Here is a 20,574-nt window from a genome sequence, read left to right as displayed (position 1 = left end):
CATGGATAGAATCTTAGCTACTGGTGCTTACATTTCCACACAGGAATAATTTGGTTAGATGTCCATATGTATGTCCAAAATAGTATGGCTCATGCGTAAAAGACTCCACATTAACCTAAGGTCTTTGATATCCAGGTTTCATCTTCTTATAATTGGCTCTTCTGTCACCATCCTCAATCCTCAAATTGGTCAATGCAACAAACTAATTCAAAGCATATTTGTAAATACTTTTAACATTTTTTAAATCCACTATAAATTACTAATAATGGCAATTGGGAATTTGAGGGTGATGTTTTCCTCTATTAATTCAATTATTTTGTACACCATGCTACAATCATCACCCAAGTCATGCTGACCTACCTCCCTTTACTCCTACCAGAGAGTGGGATACCTTTCAACCCTTACTTACTTTAGCCTTTCCTCCCAGGCAGAAACCCAAACGGCACAAGTGTGAACTGCCATTTAACAGCTGATATGCAATTTGGATTCAGGCTTGAACTGGAACCACCAGTAACTTTTGTAAAATGAGTATCCCTTTGAAAACACATTACGCTACAATGACCATGAAAAAAATCTACATCTCCAAGAAGCATCCTCCTGGGACCTTATACAGAGTCGTTTGGCACCTCCCTTGTTATGAAGAATGAGGAAGCAAATAATCATTGGTAAAGGAAATTTCTTATCTCAATCTGAAATCTAAAAAATATATATGTATATATTTTAATATAATAAAATAAGTTTAAATAAAAATAAAATATTTTAAAAGTCTAATATAAAAAAATCAGTGATTCCCTCACTGCTTCAGATTACTTATGCAGTTGCTCTCAATACAATAGCAAAGACAAACAAGAGTTTATACAGTGATGGCCTAAATCAGTTACTCAATAAATAGTTTCCAAGGGCCTGATCTCAGAGGAAATACTCAAGATATTTATAGGCATACCTCATTTCATTGCACCTTATTTTATTGCATTTCAAAGATGTTGCTTTTTTTTAAGAAATTGAAGTTTTGTGTCAATTCTGCATTAAGCAGGGCTACTGGCCCCATTTTTTCAGTAGCATGCATTTACTTCATGCCTCTGTGTCACATTTTGGTAATTCTTGCAATATTTCAAACATTTTCATTATTAGATCTGTTGTGATGATCTGTGATGACTGATCATGGATGTTACCATTGTAATTGTTTTGGGGCACCACAAACTGCACTCATATAAGATAGTAAACTGAATGGATGGACATTGTGTGTACTCTGACTGTTCCAGCAACTAGCCGTTCTCCCATCTCTCCCTTCTTTGTAGGCCTTCCTATTCCCTGCGACACAATAATACTGAGTTTAAGCTAGTTAATAATCCTACAATGGCCTCTAATTGTTCAAGTGGAAAAAAGAGTCACATGTCTCTTACTTTCAATCAAAAGGCAGAAATGATAAAATTTAGTGAGAAAGGCATGTCAAAAGCCAAGATACCAGAAAGCTAGGCCTCTTGCATCAAATAGTTAGCCAAGCTGTGAATGCAGAGAAAAAGTTTTTGTAGAAAATTAGAAGAGCTACTATAGTGAACACATGAATAATAACAATGACAGCCTTATTGCTTATATGGAGAAAGATTTAGAAGCTAAAAGATCAAACCTGCCACAACATTCCCTTAAGCCAAAACCGAATCCAGAGGAAGGCCCCAACTCTCTTCAACTCTATGAAGTCTGAGAGAGGTGAGAGAGCTGCAGAAGGAAAGTTGGAAGTAGCAGATGTTGGTTCATCCAGTTTAAGGAGAGAAGTCATTTCCATAACATAAAAATACAAGGTGAAGCAGCAAATACTGATATAGAAGCTGCAGCAGGATAAGATCTTATTATGATCCAGCTAAGATAACTGATGAAGATGGCTACACTAAACAATAGATTTTCAAGGTAGACAAAACAGCCTTTTATTGCAAGAAGATGCCACCTAGGATTTTCATAGCTAGGGAGGAGAAGTCAAAGCCAGGCTTCAAAGTATGGGCTTACTCTCTTGTTAGGAGCTAATGCAACAGGTAATCTTAGGTTGAAGCCAATGCTCATTGATCATTCCAAAAATATTAGGCTAGGGCCCTTAAGAATTTTACTAAATCTATTCTGCCTATGCTCTATAAATAAAACAACAAAGCCTGGATGACAGCAGTCTGTCTATTGAATATTTTAAGCCAACTCTTGAGATCTACTGCTCTGAAATAAAGATTCCCATCAAAATATTGATGTTCATTGACAAAATACTTGGTCATCTAACAGCTGTGATGAGGAGGTACAGGATATTAATGTTGTTTTCTTTTTCAAGATGGAGTTCCGCTCTGTCACCCAGACTGGAGTGCAGTGGTGCGATCTGGGCTCACTGCAAGCTCCACCTCCCAGGTTCACGCCATTCTCCTGCCTCAGCCTCCTGAGTAGCTGGGACTACAGGCACCCATCACCACGCCCAGCTAATTTTTTGTATTTTTAGTAAGGATGGGGTTTCACCGTGTTAGCCAGAATGGTCTCAATCTCCTGACCTCATGATCCACCAACCTTGGCCTCCCAAAGTGCTGAGATTACAGGCGTGACCCACCACACCTGGCTATTAATGTTGTTTTCATGTATGCTAACACGACATCCATTCTTCAGCCCAATGATCAAAGAGTCATTTTGACTTTCAAGTCCCATTATTTCAGAAATTCATTTCATAAGGCTATAGCTGCCATAGACAGTGATTCCTCTGATGAATCTACACAAAGTCTATTGAAAGCCTCCCAGAAAGGATTCACTATTCTAGATGCCATGAAAAACATTTATGCATTTTAGCTCCAGATCAACTCCAAGAACAAACTAGGAATCCTGAGAGGACTCACAGACCCTCTGAAGGAAGCAGACTGCTCCTGCAGGATGTGGGAGACACCCCAAATGCTCAGCAGCAGCAAGATCTGCCCAAGGAGAGTCTGAGCTCAGGTATAGCTCTGCCCCCAACGGATGGCCCTTTCCTACCCACTCTGGTAGCGGAAGACAAAGGATGTAAAATCTTGGGAGTTCTAGGGCCCTGCCCACCGCCAGTCCCTCTCCATACTACCATAGCTGATGCTGTTTGGAAAACACCACCTCCTGGGAGGAGGCCAACCAGCACAAAAATAGAGCATTAAACCACCAAAGCTAAGAACCCTCATGGAGTCCATTGCAACCTCCGCCCCGCCACCTCCACCAGAACGGGCACTGGCATCCATGGCTGAGAGACCCATAGATGGTTCACATCACAGAACTCTGTGCAGAAAACCCCCAGTACCATCCTGGAGCTGGGTAGACTTGCTGGGTGGCTAGATCCAGAAGAGACACAACAATCACCGAGCTTCAGTTCACAGGAAGCCACATCCATAGGAAAAGGGTGAGAGTACTACATCAAGGGAACACCCACTGGGACAAAAGAATCTGAACAACAGCCTTCAGCCCTAGACATTCCCTCTGATAGAGCCTACCCAAATAAGAAGGAACCAGAAAACCAACCCTGGCAATATGACAAAACAAGGCTCTGCAACACCCCCAAAAAACCACACTTGTTCACCAGCAATGGAGCCAAACCAAGAAGAAATACCTAATTTACCTGAAAAATAATTCAGGAAGTTACTAAGCTAGTCAGGGAGGAACCAGAGAAAGGCAAAGTCCAGTGCAAGAAAATCCAAAACACAATACAAGAAGTGAAGGGAGAAATACTCAGGGAAATAGACAGTTTAAAGTAAAAACAGTCAAAAATTCAGGTAACATTGGACACATTTATAGAAATACAAAATGCTCTGGAAAGTTTCAGCAATAGAACTGAACAAGTAGAGCTCAAAGACAACGTCTTCAAATTAACCCAATCCAACAAAGACAAAGAAAAAGGAATAAGAAAATATGAGCAAAGCCTCCAAGACGTCTGGGATTATGTTAAACAACCAAGTCTAAGAATAATTGGTGTTCCTGAGGAAGAAGAGAATTATAAAAGCTTGGAAAACATATTTGGGGGAATAATCGAGGAACACTTCCCCGGCCTCGCTAGAGACCTAGACATGAGAAAACAAGAAGCACAAAGAACACCTGGGAAATTCATTGCAAAAAGATCATCACCTAGGCACACTGTCATCTATTATCCAAAGTTAAGACAAAGGAAAGAATCTTAAGAGCTGTGAGATAGAAGTGCCAAGTAGCCTATAAAGGAAAACCTATTAGATTAATAGCAGATTTCTCAGCAGAAACCCTACAAGCTAGAAGGGATTGGAGCCCTATCTTCAGCCTCCTCAAACAAAACAATTATCAGCCAAGAATTTTGTATCTAACAAAATGAAACATCGTATATAAAGGAAAGATACAATCTTTTTCAGACAAACAAATGCTAAGAGAATTCACCACTACCAAGCCACCACTACAAGAACTGCTAAAAGGAACTTTAAATCTTGAAACAAATCCTGGAAACACATCAAAACAGCATCTACTTAAGCATAAATCACACAGGACCTATAAAACAAAAATATAAGTTAAAAAGCAAAAACAAAAAACAAGAAAACAAAAGTGCACAGGCAACAAATAGCACAATGAATGCAATGGTACCTCACATTTCAATACTAACATTGAATGTAAATGGCCTAAATGCTCTGCTTAAAACATACAGAACCACAGAATGGATAAGAACTCACCAACCAATTATCTGCTGTCTTCAAGAGATTCACCTAATCAGTAAAGAGGAAGTCAAACTGTCACTGTTTGCTGACAATACGATCATTTACCTTGAAAATCCTAAAGACTCCTCCAGAAAGCTCCTAGAATTGATAAAAGAATTCAGCAAATTTTCCAGATACAAGATTAATGTACACAAATCAGTAGCTCTTCTATACACCAACAGCAACCAAGTGGAGAATCAAATCAAGAACTCAATTCCTTTCACAATAGCTGCAGAAAATATAAATAGTGGCTGGGCGTGGTGGCTCACACCTGTAATCCCAGCAGTTTGGGAGGCCAAGATGGGCAGATCACGAGGTCAAGAGATTGAGACCATCCTGGCCAACATGGTGAAACCATGTCTCTACTAAAAATACAAAAATCAGCTGGGTATGGTAGCACGCACCTGTAGTCCCAGCTATTCAGGAGATTGAGGCAAAAGAATCACTTGAACTCGGGAGGCGGAGGTTGCAGTGAGCCAAAATTGCACCACTGCACTCCAGCCTGGCAACAGAGTGAGACTCTGTCTCAAAACAATAAATAAAATAAAAATACTTAGGAATATACCTAACCAAGAAGTCAAAAGACCTCTACAAGGAAAACTACAAAACACTGCTGAAAGAAATCATAGCTCACACAAACAAATGGAAACACAGCCCATGCTCGGGGATGAGTAGAATCAATACTGTGAAAATGACCATACTGCCAAAAACAGTCTACAAATTCAATGCAATCCCCATCAAAATACCACCATCATTCTTCACAGAATTAGAAAAAACAATTCTAAAATTCATATGGAACCAAAAAGGAGTCTGCATAGCCAAAGCAAGACTAAGCAAAAAGAACAAATCTGGAGGCATCACACTACCTGATTTCAAACTATACTATAAGGCCATAGTCACCAAAACAGCATGGTACTGGTATAAAAATAGGTACATAGACCAATGGAACAGAAAAGAGAACCCAGAAATAAACCCAAATACTTACCAACCAATCTTCAACAAAGCAAACAAAAACATAAAGTGGGAAAAGGACACCCTTTTCAACAAATTTTGCTGGGATAATTGGCTAGCCACAAGTAGGAAAAGAAACTGGATCCTCATCTCTCACCCTATACAAAAATCAACTCAAGATGGATTAGGGACTTAAACCTAAGACTTGAAACTATAAAAATTCTAGAAGATAACCTTGGAAAAATCCTTCTACAGGTTGGCTTAGGCAAGGATTTAATGACCAAGAAACTAAAAGCAAATGCAATAAAAAACAAAGATAAATAACTGGGACCTAATTAAACTATAGAGCTTTTGCATGGCAAAAGGAACAGTCAGCAGAGTAAATAGACAACCCACAGACTGGGAGAAAATCTTCACAATCTATAAATGTGACAAAGGACTAATATCTAGAATCTACAACAAACTCAAAAAAATCAGTAAGAAAAAAACAATCCTATCAAAAAGTGGGCCAAAGACATGAATAGACAACTCTCAAAAGAAGATACTCAAATGGCCAATGAACATATGAAAAAGCGTTCAACATCACTAATGAACAGGGAAATGCAAATCAAAACTACAATGCGATACCACCTTTCTCCTGCAAGATGGTCATAATCAAAAAATCAGAAAACAATAGATATTGGCATGGATGCAGTGATCAGGAAACACTTCTTCACTGCTGGTGGGAATGTAAACTAGTACAGTCACCAAGGAAAACTAAAAGTTCTTTAAACCAGCAATCCCACTACTGGGTATCTACCCAGAGGAGAAGAAATCATAATACAAAAAAGATACTTGCACATGCATGTTTGTAGCCACAATTCACAGTTGCAAAATCGTGGAACCAACCCAAATGCCCATCAACCAATGAGTGGATAAAGAAACTGATATATATCATATATAGATATATATCATATCTAAATAGATATATATATCAGATAGATAGATAGATAGATCATATATATATGATGGAATACTGCTCAGCCATAGAAAAGGAATGAATTAACAGCATTTGCAGTGACCTGGATGAGATTGGGGACTATTATTCTAAGTGAAGTAACTCAGGAATGGAAAACCAAACATCATATCTTCTCACTGATATGCGGGAGCTAAGCTATAAGGATGCAAAGGCATGAGAATGATACAATGGACTTTAGGGACTTGTGGGGAAGAGTGAGAAGCGGGTGAGGAATAGAAGACTACAAAAATCGTGCAGTGTATACTGCTCAGGTAATGCGTGCACCAAAATCTCACAAATCACCACTAAAGAATTGTATCCCAATAACTTATGGAAAAAAATTTTTAAAAATAAAAAAATATATGATTAATGGTCAAAATATCAGCAGTAACAGGAGTTTGGAAGAAATTGATTCCAACTCTCAGGAATGACTTTGAGGGGTTTAAAACTTCAGTAGAAGTAGTAATTGCAAATGTAGTAGAAACAGCAAGAAAACTAGAATTAGAAGTAGAGACTGAAGATGTGACTGAATTGCTGCAGTCTCATGATAAAACCTGAATGGATGAGCAGTTGCTTCTTAGGGATGAGCAACTAAAGTGGTTTCTTGTGATGGAATCTACTCCTGGTAAAGATGCCATGAACATTGTTGAAATGGCAACAAATAATTTAGAATAGTCTATAAATTTAGTTCATAAAGCAGCAGTAGGTTTCAGGGGACTGACTCCAGTTTTTGTAAGAAGTTCTACTGTGAGTAAGATGCTACCAAACAGCATCACACGCTACAGAGAAACTTTTGTGAAAGACTGAATTGACTGAGCAAACTTCATTGTTATCTTCTTTTACAAAATTGCTACAACCACCCCAATCTTTAGCAACCACCAACCTGATCAATCTGCAGCCATCTACATGGAGACAAGACCCTCCACCAGCAAAATGATTATGACTTGTTAAAGTCTCAGATGATCTTTAGCACTTTTTAGCAACAAGGCATTTTTAATTACAGTTATATATATTTTAGAGGTAATGTTATTGTGCACTTAATAGACTTAGTATAGTGTAAACATAACCTTTATGTGCATTGGAGAACCAAAAAAATTCATGTAACATGTTTAATTGTGATATTTGCTTTATTGCTGTCGGCCAGAATGGAAACTGCAGTGTCTATGAGATACGCCTGTATCTATAAAAGCTGCAGTGAAGATGCTTACAGTCTGGTTGGAAAACATAACTAATACTTCACAAATCCCAACAATGTATATAATTATATGCCAAGTTATATAGTATAGATTAGTATCATAGAAATTTTGGCTAAAATCTGTGAGCAAATTTTTGTATGATTAAAAATGCTATTGCAACATAATAAAAGAAGGTATGTACTTAAATCACTTTGGCAATTGTGAAGATGAGCTTTAAGTACTTGATATTAATTAACTTGAAAGTAAACTACTAAAAGTTGTTCATATAAGGACAACTAGAATGCTAGCTATGCTTTCTACAATATTTGAGCAAAAAAAAAAAAAAATTGACAATTTGATTTAGATCTGCCTTTACTAACAAAATGGAAGCATAAAAATAGATTCATAGTCATCCAATAAGAAAACATAATTAAGGGCCCAGAAATATAAAGTGACAATTTCTATTAAAAATGTAGCACATAAGAATATCCATACATCGGTTCAGTGCCTGGGTGTCATGTGCTGTCTAAATAAAAACCTGAGCAAGGAAGGGGAAAATGTCAGCGTTAATTGGTCAAATTAGGCCATATTTTTAGTTGACATTACATTTGCACTTGACAATTTAGGTTTGACCTACACACCCCAAAATTTACATTTGACCCACACTAAGAGAATCCATACCATTATAGTAGGTACTTGACAAAGAACATGTTTCCTGTGTTATATTTTTGTATAATTTAATTTTCACAAATATATACCATTTCTCTTGCCTTGAAAGGAAACGATTATTTCTTTTTTTATACAAGACAGACCTGAGACCTTTTTCCTCAATTCCAAATACTTGGTAATATTCAGTTATTTGATTAACTGATTTGACTTTATAGGGCACAGAATCAATCTATTTTTAAAGAACTGAGTTTCCCAAGGCATGGGACACCTACACAGCCTAATTTCATTAGTAGGTATATCAGGTATTAAGTAGTCCAGTAGGAAAGGTATTCCTTTTACAGTTTTCTTTCTGTTGTTTATATCAAGGATTAAGTTTCAGTATCATGCAAGCATGTTTTCACCATTTCTCAAATATGAGGCAATGTTCCTTTACAGCAAAGACAACAGACCTCAGGATAAGCAGACAACAATATCTACTTGGAATTTAATATTGTCTTTCTTAGATTTGTATTTACTTTTACAATGGTCATCTACTTACGGCAAGTGATACTATACTGGTTCTCATTTACAGAAATAATAACAACTTTCCTCTAAAAATGAATTTAAATCGAGTTAGTCGATGTAAAGGAAAATATTAGCGAAATAATAGTACATATAGTTCTCAGATATAGGCAAATTTGTACCACGGTAATTCACTAGTGACTAAAATTGGGAAAACAGAGCTAAAATAATTAACATGTTAAAAATGTTTCTTCATTCAGTTATTCATATTAATTACTGTTAATATTTTCATTTGTATAATATATGAATTCCTAAGTTGTCTACTGGCAGGGAATTGCAATCTATCATGTAATCCAAATAATTTGTAGAAAATAAATTATTGATACAATTTAGTTAGTATGAAAAGATAGAACAAGTGGATTTTTAATACAAGTAAGGTAAAATAGTTTCATTGTTATTTGTTCTAGAAGAGTTTGGAGGTACTGCTGTTATTACCACGACATGAACCTAGAAGTTCAGCTTTTAGGAGTACCACACAGGCAAGATCATATTACAATATAGCCACTTGGCACTCTAAAATAATGGTTCTAACCCTGTATTCTACCATAATACATGGAAAATAATGGTCACATACTAGATATATTCCTGAGGGAATGCCCTGATTTTGGCACAATTCTCCCCTTTCTGCTATTTTTTCCAGAACATTTAGGCAATACAGGGCTGTAAATGTTGGTTATGCGTAAGTTCCAACATGTTCCCTTCTGTCCAAGAAAGCAAAACCAAATGTTAAGTAAATGAAAAAACACTAATATAATCAGCTTATTTAACAATAAAAAATAAATCATTCACAAATTTAAGTGCTTTACCTATTTTTCACAACAAATACTTAAGGTATAACTCACTACTGACAGGACCAACAATGTCTCATGACACCTTGGTCCAAACGTACTACTTTATTGTTGGAATACCAGATTAATGTCACCTCTTTATACTTTAGTTAAGACAGAGATACCAAGGTAATGACTGGATTAGAGCATGATGTGCAGATGCAGTGACCTAAGTGAATAGTACTGGCACCAGCTATTTATAATTTGATAAAGCAACCAATCATCCAAATTTACTTGCAACACTTAAAAGGTATGAGTTTTATAATTAATGGAAAAAACCTTCATATTAAGGTTGAGAAAAATAAAGGTCTCATTTTCTGACATGAAAGTAGAATAACTCTCAGGTGGTAACCCAAATGTTCCCTTGTGAATTAATGTGTTCTACAATATCAGTAAAACCTAACCACTCCTTTTATGTATAAAATGTAGCACTCACTGATAACAGGCCAGGAGTGGTGGCTCACACCTGTAATTCCAGCACTTTGGGAGGCTGAGGTGGGTGGATTACTTGAGGTCAGGAGTCAGAGACCAGTCTTGCCAACATGGCGAAACCCCGTCTCTACTAAAAATACAAAAATTAGCCAGGCATGGTAGTGGGTACCTGTAATCCCAGCTACTCAGGAGGCTGAGACAGAAGAATTGCTTGAACCCAGGAGGTGGAGGCTTCAGTGAGCTGAGATCACACCACTGCACTCAAGCCTGGGCAACACAGTGAGACTCTTACTCAAAAAAAAAAATGCTTCTGTGTATTCTGATACAAGTTTTAACAATATACGAATCAGCAGAGTTTAAAGAATTAGATGATATAGCAAACTGTAGGGATAAGAAAGAAATGTATGTAAACTGGGCCATAATGAAAACAGTTTGTTTAAAGGTCCACAGATCTGATCAGTGTCACTGACATAAAATCAAGTCTTGCACTGAACTAAGTCAACATACTGTTTAGGAAAAATAATTTCTAATATGGATTACAACAGAACTGCCAATTGCTTACATATATATGTGTGTTCCATTCTTGTTGTTATAACATCAATTAATAACAATCATCTTAATTTCATAATTATATTTTGAACTTACCTTTGCCAAAATAACAGAAGCAGAGCATGGTCAACATGATAGTTTCAGGCATCTTAATAAAACCATCATTTTTGGCATCTATGCTGACATTGTAATGGCCCCAAACTATCAATAACTCATCCAAAGCAAATTTAATAAATGTGGAGACATGGGCTAATATTACAGTCAGTTTGCCTATATTCACTATACACATTAGCTCTACAAAAGAATGTGAATCAAGGAGGCTGAGGTGAAAATATCATTAAACAATAATCCCAAATTAACCAATGGTAAAGCAGAACTCTATGTTCAAGAGTTGTACACTCACACACATGATAAAAGCATAATCATTAAACTTTTTTCTGAATTGTCTAGGTTTAGCTAATAATTTTAATGTTACTGATAGGCTTTGGTCCTCTTTAACAAAAATTAGAAACATTAATTAACACATTCTTCCCAAACCTTTATTATAAACTTTTATGTTTAAGTATCTATAATTTTTCAATTATTAGGGAAACAATGTGATATGTCATTTTAATCGTGGGTGGATCACCTGATGTCAAGAGTTCAAGGCCAGGCTGGCCAACATGGTGAAACCCCATCTATACTAAAAACACAAAAATAGCCGGGCATGGTGGCAGGCACCTGTAATCCCAGCTACTCAGAAGGCTGAGTTAGGAGAATCGCTTGAACCTGGGAGGTGGAGGTTGCAGTGAGCCAAGATGGTGCCACTGCACTCCAGCCTGGGTGACAGAGTGAGATTCTGTCTCAAAAAAAAAGAAACATAAATAAGTAAAAAATAATTATTTGTGTAAGAGTATAGGAGATAGAAAAAATATATGACTTACTTTCTTTGTTCTACATGTATCATGTAGGTGTAGAGTTTACAGAAATACCTTTGTAAAACATGGTTACTATTTTTTGTTTGTAGGTATGTACTTGAAGCATCAGCAGGTCAATTGGCTAACATTCCCACCATGGCAGAAATGCAAATTTTGGAAAAAACAGCCCATAATATTTCAATCAACAGTGAACACAGAAGGCATTTTGTTATCACCAAATCGCCAAACTAATAATGGTGAACAAACAAGGCAGAATTCTCCTGCTGTTTGTATCAAAATTACCACCCAAGCATCGTTCAGACATCTCAGATCCAACTATAATTCTGCATTTGCCCATTATGTGCTTAACATCAATGTGATCTAGTAAGTACTACCATGATCTTTGAGATTTCGAAGAATCACAGCAGGAAGGCTATGGGACTGCCACCCTGTCACTAACTCGGCCTCTAGTTCCTTAATGTGGGCCCTGAGCATGAGGGGTGGCACTTTCAGAAGCAGGTCAAGAGGCAGCAAAGCTGAAGAAATAAAAGGGGGAAAGATATGAAACTGTAACATAAATTACATTGAATTTTAGAGAGTTGTGTTTGATTTTATTGCTACCAACACTAAGTTACCTGGTCTTGGTCTTGATCCTGTTCCTCCAGTGAAGTCCCTGAAAATAGAATTACAGGCCATTAGAATGACTTGTTCAACTTGGATTTGACAAACTAAGAGCCTACATCTTGCTATGGTCTACATTATAAAGATTAATAAAGATTATTTTCCCTCAAGATGCTCTCAAGAGTTTAATTAAGAGGGAAATAAATATATTACAACACACAGTACAATTGACATTCTACTGACAAATGGCAGAATCATCCCACCACAGTTGTTTTTTAGGCTCTAAGTATGACTAAGAACCTAAATCGTACGATCCTGAATAATTTTCTTGTTACACTTAAACTCGAAATATGATTTTGCACTAAAAGGATATAAGATTTAAAATGTTATATACAATATTTTCTATGATTTGTTCCTACTCTATTAAAACAAAACAAAACAAAAAAAACACCTTATACCTCTTCCTATAAAATGTTTTTTGCATTGATAATAACTATCTTTCCTAAAGTTGTCAGTGTTATTAACATCCCTTGTTTGCCTTGGAGGTGGCCTTAGACCCTACCAGGGATATCTGTAAATCACCTTCAGCCTTTTTTTTCACTGTACCCTAGAACCAATTTTTTTTTTTTTTTTTGAGACGACTCTCGCTCTGTAATCCAGGCTGGAGCGCAGTGGCGCGATCTCAGCTCATTGAAACCGCCACCTCCTGGGTTCATGCCATTCTCCTGCCTCAGCCTCCCGAGTAGCTGAGACTACAGGCACCCGCCACCATGCCCGGCTAACTTTTTTGTACTTTTAGTAAAGACGAGGTTTCACCATGTTAGCCAGGATGGTCTTGATTTCCTGACCTCGTGATCCACCCACCTCGGCCTCCCAAAGTGCTGGGATTACAGGTGTGAACCACCACGCCCAGCCTAGAACCAATTTTTTAATAGTTTTCTGGAATGAAATAAGAAACATCTGTGCCCTGACAAGTTGTAAGAATCATTCTTAAACTTAATGCAATCCAACAAAAAAGGCACATGATAGGTATTTGTTAAGTAGGAATAAATACAGGAATTTAAATACAAGTAAACATGGCTGATAAGTCTCTTGTCCCAACCCTTTTGTTTTAATCATAGATTTTTTGATACATGCATGCAACACCTACCTGTGTTATTAAGTGTAACAAAATTGGCACTCACTTACCTACCACCCCATTTAAGCACTAGAATAATACCAAAATCTTTGTATCCACTTATGAGTTTCTTCCCTGTTCCTTTCCATTCCCTCTTGATCCTCACCAGGGTAGCACTCTCTTGATCCCATAATATATTCTGTTCCATTCTGAGCTCAAGGTTCCAGAGCCTTGAAAAGTAAATGGAACGTGCCAGCCTTTAACAGTTTATATACCTTCCCTAACCCTGAGATAAGGAGCATGTTTAAAAAAAGAAATGAAGCTGATCCTGCCCTCAGAAAGTTTGAAAAGAGACATGATCACAGCAGTGCCCATGTGTAGGCAGGACAACCTCAGGGCTGAGCTGAGAAGCAGAACATCTGTTCCAGCTCCTCGTGTGCCTGCACAAATGCCATATCCCAGCAAATGCTTTCCGAATAACTTTGCCCCTTAGCCTTCTAGATGAGGCTAGCACTGTCTAATAGAAACTGACTGTAAGCATCAAACATAATTTTAAGTTTTCTGGTAGCCAAATTTTTAAACAAGTAAAAAGAATATAGTGAAATAAATCGATTTTATTTAATAAAAAATATCCAAAATATTATTTCAACATATAAAAATTGAGATATCTTATTATTTTACATCTTAATTAATATTAAATGAAATTTAAAATTCAGTCCCTCAGTTGCGTTGGCCACATTTCAGCTGCTCAAGAGTCACATGTGCCTAGTGGCCTCCATACTTAACAATGTGGTCCAGGCCCTTCCTTAAGTGTTGGTCATTGTCTTCATACACGTACTACATTCATGCCATGTAGCTGCTAAACCTGCAATACCTCCTGAATCCCACTCTCTTAAAAAGTGAATACAAATGCAACTTGAGGCAAACTTGTATCCATTAGATTATTCATGTTCTTGAAAAGCTGATAATCACTCACATGATGAGTTTGCAAGATGACTGTTCCAGATGTCCTGAAGAATCTAACATTTCAAACATTTTTACACATTAGCAAATGCTATGCATAATATGTGCTAGTGGGATATGTGACATAGAACACCCTGACAATGCTGAGTTGCTGCCGCCTCTGCTATTCCTTTATATAATTTTAAATTACTCTTTAATAAACTTTAGGGAATCTTTAAAAAGAACCATTACACATTCATTCATTCATTCGAGAAATATTTATTAAGTGCCCACAATGTATAGCCACCATGTCCGACACTGGAGACTTGGGACTTAAAAGATTGCATAGAGATAGCAGAAAATAAATGTCAATTTCTCTGGAAATTATATCACTAACCACAAGAAAACATAGTCATCTGAAATTTCAAAATAGAACAGACTCATTGTGACCAGAAGTGACAGCTTTTAACTATGCAATTGTTGGGTTCACAGAGGGACAAACGATTGAAATTATGCAGAGCCTGGGGGAAGACTGCCTCTAGATTGAACCACATTGAATGTTTATGCCCAACAGAGCATTATGGCTACAGAGGGTGGGGTCCCCATAGTATCACAAGCTGAAAAATATACCAAAGTGGTTTCACACAGAGAACATTCCAGAAATAGTTTCTGGTGAAGAGGCTTAATATATTATAGTTTGTGTTCTCTGAAAATTTTGAAATGGGCATTGACCAACAGCAATTCAGGCTGATGGAAGAATTTCAGAAAAATAGAAGGCTGAAAGAATTCTAAAAGGCCATCCCTTCCAGCTCTCTTCAGACCTAGTATGACCTCATCTGGAATTAATAAGGCAAAAGAGAAACTGAAGTGCAGAAAATGAGTGTTAGCCTACAACTTCCACCCCAAAACACTAACAGATAAAGTGAATAATCCAGGAAGTAGCTTTGTAATTTTTTAAATAGACTTTTCACTGAATTAAGTCAAGAGCAAGGTGAATTATTTGGATAATTATTTTGCCAGCAGAGTCCTGGCCAAGAAGATGAAGCCCTAAAATTTCATCTCTCATAAGAATTCCTTGAAATATGTATCTGAACAAAGAAAACATTTTCACATGCATTATAAGTGTATTCCATCATTTAATTCAACTGTGAAAAGTATCAATACTATTTGATATTGATAAAAATAATTAAACCTTATGCAATGAGAGGTTTGGCTTACAATAGTAAGGTAATGCCTTCTGAAACGACTGCAACCACACCATGTGAGCTAATGAGCATTTTATAGCTGAAGCTCTCTTTCAGGCAGTGACATTCATACATACATCCTGTGTGAATAAGCGACATTATGTAGCTTTGAGTTCTCCTATTTATCTATAATGTTAATAGAGTTGGTATCATGACAACAAAGTAGTATAATGCTCCTGTGCCTATCCCCTTGTACCCGAATAACATATCTCATAACAAATGAGCAATAAACCAGGAAAATATAGAACTATCACAGAAAAGAAACAAAGTGGTCTTACTATGTGTTTTTTTGTTTGTTTTTGTTAAGACTGCTGGAATGTGACATTGGCAGATGGGCCAGGTTGATTCTAGCAAGGAGTAATCATGCAGTATTTAGTCCTCCAAAGTAAAACCAGATACAGATTATGAAAAAGATGGAGGGAGAAGAGCTACAAGTAAAAATAAGCAAGACTTCTGCTTTTAGGAGGCAAGACCCACAGGTCCTGAAAACACACAAGGTCTTTCCAGTCACAAGTATGATTCTGAATGGTCACAAACCTCCACAATCATCTTTACATATAAAGACTTAGAGGCCTGGCATGGTGGCTCATGCCTGTAATCCTACCATTTTGGGAGGCCCAGGCGGGTGGATCACCTCAAGTCAGGAGTTCGAGACCAGCCTGGTCAACATGGCGAAACCCCATCTCTACTAAAAATTCAAAAATTAGCTGGGTGTGGTGGCAGGCGCCTATAATCCCAGCTACTAGGGAGGTTGGGGCAGGAGAACCGCTTGAACCCAGCAGGCGGGGGTTGCAGTGAGCTGAGATGGCGCACTGCACTCCAGCCAGGGCGAAAGAGCAAAACTCTATCTCAAAAAAATAAAAAAGACTTAGACTTAGGAGCACACTGTCAAATACAATGATGCATACACTGACGAATCAAAAACGTTGTGAACCACAGGCATCTTTGATACCACAAACATCCAGTGTCTCAAACCAGCCTGCCAACTATATCCTGTTGCCTTGGCAACAGGAGGCAAGCAGACATGCAGAAATCTTGTTGCCTGAGCAACAGGATCCCTTAAAAAAAAAAAAAAAATGTGCCTTAAGCTGTGGCTATGGCAAAGGCTGTCAGTAGGCAAGATTTCAGTCCTTGGTAATGAGATAAAGAATTTACACTAAGATAACAATCATTCATCTATTAATCAGTATCTGTAGGTTGGTACCTATGTGCAATACACTGTGCCCTGGAGAAAGCAAAGATGAATTAGGCATAGTTTGGCACATACCCGGCACACAGTAATAAATATCCATCAATTAAATAAATGAATGAAGGTTCTTAAGATGGTTGTAAAACAATGACTAACCTTTACTAGGACCTGAGCATATGTCATAAAGAGGCTGAAGCCCCCGTGAGCATTATCAAGTTCCACTACAGAGAATGTTTTATTTATAAGTTGAAATAACATGCTATGACTTGCTGGATTAGAATCCTCAATGTGTATGTACTAGGTCAGCCTATGAAACCCGCATAAAAACTGGTAAAAGTCAAGCAGATTCTTAATGCCTTCCTAGCAAATAGTAATAGATATAAAAGATTTCATTTCAAATTTGAAAATGATTAAAGTTGGAAATTTCAAAGAAATTGGGGCTTATTCTTCTCTTGATCTTGCCATTAACTATGTCCCTCAAAAAAAGTTTTATCAACTAATGATGGCTTGGATTCCCAGGTGCCTTCCAGTTCTAATATTATTCTCCAGCCTTGAGACTTCAAAACATCTCTAAGGAGGCAGGGGCTATCCCTCCTAGTTCCATTTGCTCATGTTTTATCCATTTCTCTGGATCATTTGCCCAAAAGCATATCCTAAGTTATTAGGGAGTTATGTTAGTTCTTCAGCAGGCAATTGGTTTAAATCTGGCTCCTGATATCTGATATCTGACCAAAGTTAAGAATTTATGCTTAAGTTTTCTCTTAGTACCATTAATATTTAGCCAGGGCCACATCTGACTTCTGTATTTTGGAGGCTGTGGTCAGAACACGTATGATCTTCCCTGTGACTTCTCTCATTGGGCCTTTTTAAAGAGCCAGTAAGGGTCCCCAAGTGGGAGAGCGGCCCAGGGTCTCCTTGTAATTGTTATACCATCTTACACATGGCACAAAAACCCTCTACAGGTTGGATTTTCAACTTATTTTTATTCTATTATGTAGCTTTGCTATCTCCTTTTATATTCAAACTTCTTATTTAGCTTCTAAATATTTTGCAGAATGGGTTCACATTTCACATTCATAAACAAAGAAACCCAGAAAAATCCTAAACAAATTAGATTGCAAATAACTTTAGCTTTATTTAATGTTCTTTAAAGAATTATAAATACATTTTGGTATTGTCTCCTTTTAATTCAGAGAAGCCCCAGGGATTACCTGGGAGGGAGTCAAAAGTTATTAATTTTCTCTCCTCTTATTTGGCATAAATCAAAGGCTGTCTTTTATCATTTATTTTCTTCTGAAGTCTGCCCTTGTCTTCCCATTTCACTGTGAGCTCCCTGAAGGAAGAGAGCTTGCCTTAAATAAACCTGTGTTCCCTGGTAGCATGTCACACTGTATTACCACATTTCATGGCACAATTTTGCAAATGTTGCTTTAGGTCAGGTCCTGTTCACCTTGGAACATACTTTCCAAAACATCAACTTCAATGTATGGGCCACTTTCCATATCCATCTGTTGACTTGGTCATAACCCCAAGTTAAAGCTTGTTCTATATCCCTGTTTCTATGATCTTCAGATTAAACTTTGCCTTTCTGCTGATTCTAGCTTACCCAATTTGTTTTAAAGCATTTAGTTAACGACTAACTTTTTAAAAACCATCTCAAGCTCTAAAAGATATAGACCATATTGGGTTTTTGTTAGTTTTTGAAGGGGTGGACATCAACCAATTTGTGCAAATAAGACAATTTTCCATGGATCTTTTCAAAAAAAGAGTAGAACTATTTTTGACAGGGCCAAGATACCTACATTCATCTGATTGGAAATTTTCATTTTAATATAAAATTCACTTAATTAGGAGTACAACATATGTCATAATTTACTTTTGAACTAAAATACTTGCTTTGTTAGTGATAGAAAGTCAGTAAGTGGGGAATGTTGGGTACTAGCAAGCCCTAAAGATCCTTTGGAAGATCTTCTAACTCAGATCTCCAGTCCCCACAAACACCCATTGTGGTTCTCTTTGGCATTTTGGACTACTTTTCTTTCCCCTGCCCTCCCCATTACTTCTGACCATGACTGCTTTGCACTTTTGCTCACTAAAGAACGCCATGAGGTCTTACAGAGTTTTCTCGAATATCTTTCTGACAGATCACACCCCCTATCGATAAGTTTTTCTTGGGTTTTTATTCCCAGAAACACTGGGAAAAAGTTAGGAAATTAAAAGGCTCCATCCTACCTCCTCCTGGTCTTCATTTGAAGAAGATAAATGTATCAGTGATACACCTTCGACTAAACAAGAAAAGGATTTGTCTATAGGAACCTTCCTTTGTCACCTAACTGAATTCCCCAGGAATTTGCTGAGCAGGTTCTTCTGAACTTCATTTACATTATGCAATTCCCAGCACCCTCAAACCCAGAGATAGATCCAGATGGTTCCATTGAGGCTGCCCAGCACTAACACCTGCTCCCTTCAGCAAGCACCCCTGATGGACTAGTCAAGGATCTCAGCTCTCCTTAAGGCAGTAAACAGGCACCTGATCCCAGCCAGGTCAATCTGGCTCTCTCTCTGTCAGGATTTTGAATCCTAAGAAAGGTGACATGAGAATGGAATAAACAAGCTGGGAGTTCATTTATCCCAGAGTTCTCCTGCCCTTACAAGCCTCCCAAAAATGTCTCCTTTATAGACTTCAGGGACTGAACTGGCTCGTATGCCTTCCCAAGCTTGATCCTACAGAGTCTAAATTACACAAGCCCCGTAACGCCTTCTAAAGAAACCCTAGTCACACAAGTTAGCTAGAGTCAGGCTCCTTTGCTTATATGCAAAAAGCCATGCCTGCTATAGCACATCGCACCCTTAGTGTTTTATCACACAGATGCTGCCACCTCCTGAGTGGGAGTCATCTCACAGCTCTGAAGACCCCTGCCTGGCATCACCACTTATATGTGGCCCAATCTCAACAGGTGCCCCAGCCTCAGAGCAGTCTGGCAGTCCTTCCTCCATCCTCTGCTCAGTTCTTATCTCAACATTGGCTGCTCCTAGCTGAATATACTCCTCAAATCTAGACAGTCCTGTCATCTGTGGCCTAGAATATCATCTAATACATAGAAACCGGCTGGGCACAGTGGCGAATGCCTGTAATCCCAGCACTTTGGGAGTCTAAGGTGGGTGGATCACCTGAGGTCAGGAGTTCAAGACCAGCCTGGCCAACATGGTGAGACCCCATCTCTCCTAAAAATACAAAAATTAGCCAGGCATGGTGGCAGGCACCTGTAATCTCAGCTACTCAGGAGGTGGAGGCAGGAGAATCACTTGAACCCAGAAGGCAGAGGTTGCAGTGAGCTGAGATCATGCCACTGCACTCCAGCCTGGGCGACAGAACGAGATTTTATCTTAATAATAATAATATACAGAAACCATAAAGTATATTCTTCCTTAATCTCCCTTTCTCTATTTCTCTAGCTTAATTTTATCTTCACCTCCCTTTCTTCAGACACAAAGAAGACACTCATCTTCTCCAGGCCCACTCCTCTGGCTGTGGTCTATGCCGCAACTGTACACTGTCAGTTATCTCTTTTCCTCTCTAATCTCTCCTCTCCATTGGTCTCTTCTCCTTCCTCTGTCCCATATGCCCTGAGTTCATCCTGATTCTAAAAGGTCCTTTTCCATCAAACATTCCCCACCAGCTCACTCTCCCAGCTCATTTTCTCAACTTCTTAAAT

The 20,574-nt window shown here is 37.9% G+C and overlaps 1 protein-coding gene across 1 annotated transcript in view; it reads right to left on the bottom strand.

Annotated features, from left to right (window-relative positions):
- NEK10 (NIMA related kinase 10) overlaps positions 1-20,574 on the bottom strand; it is a 280,588-nt gene that overhangs the window by 39,764 nt on the left and 220,250 nt on the right. The window contains exons 30-31 of the mRNA XM_030933079.1: positions 12,381-12,418; positions 12,141-12,281 (exon numbers count right to left, since the gene is read on the bottom strand). Of these exons, the coding sequence (XP_030788939.1) occupies positions 12,141-12,281; positions 12,381-12,418 (179 nt within the window). The remainder of the gene's footprint in view (positions 1-12,140; positions 12,282-12,380; positions 12,419-20,574) is intronic.

Source organism: Rhinopithecus roxellana, chromosome 1 (assembly GCF_007565055.1).
Source record: "Rhinopithecus roxellana isolate Shanxi Qingling chromosome 1, ASM756505v1, whole genome shotgun sequence".
Lineage (NCBI taxonomy): Eukaryota > Metazoa > Chordata > Mammalia > Primates > Cercopithecidae > Rhinopithecus > Rhinopithecus roxellana.
Note: the sequence above shows the minus strand (reverse complement) of the source record. Positions and strands in the feature narration are given on the sequence as shown.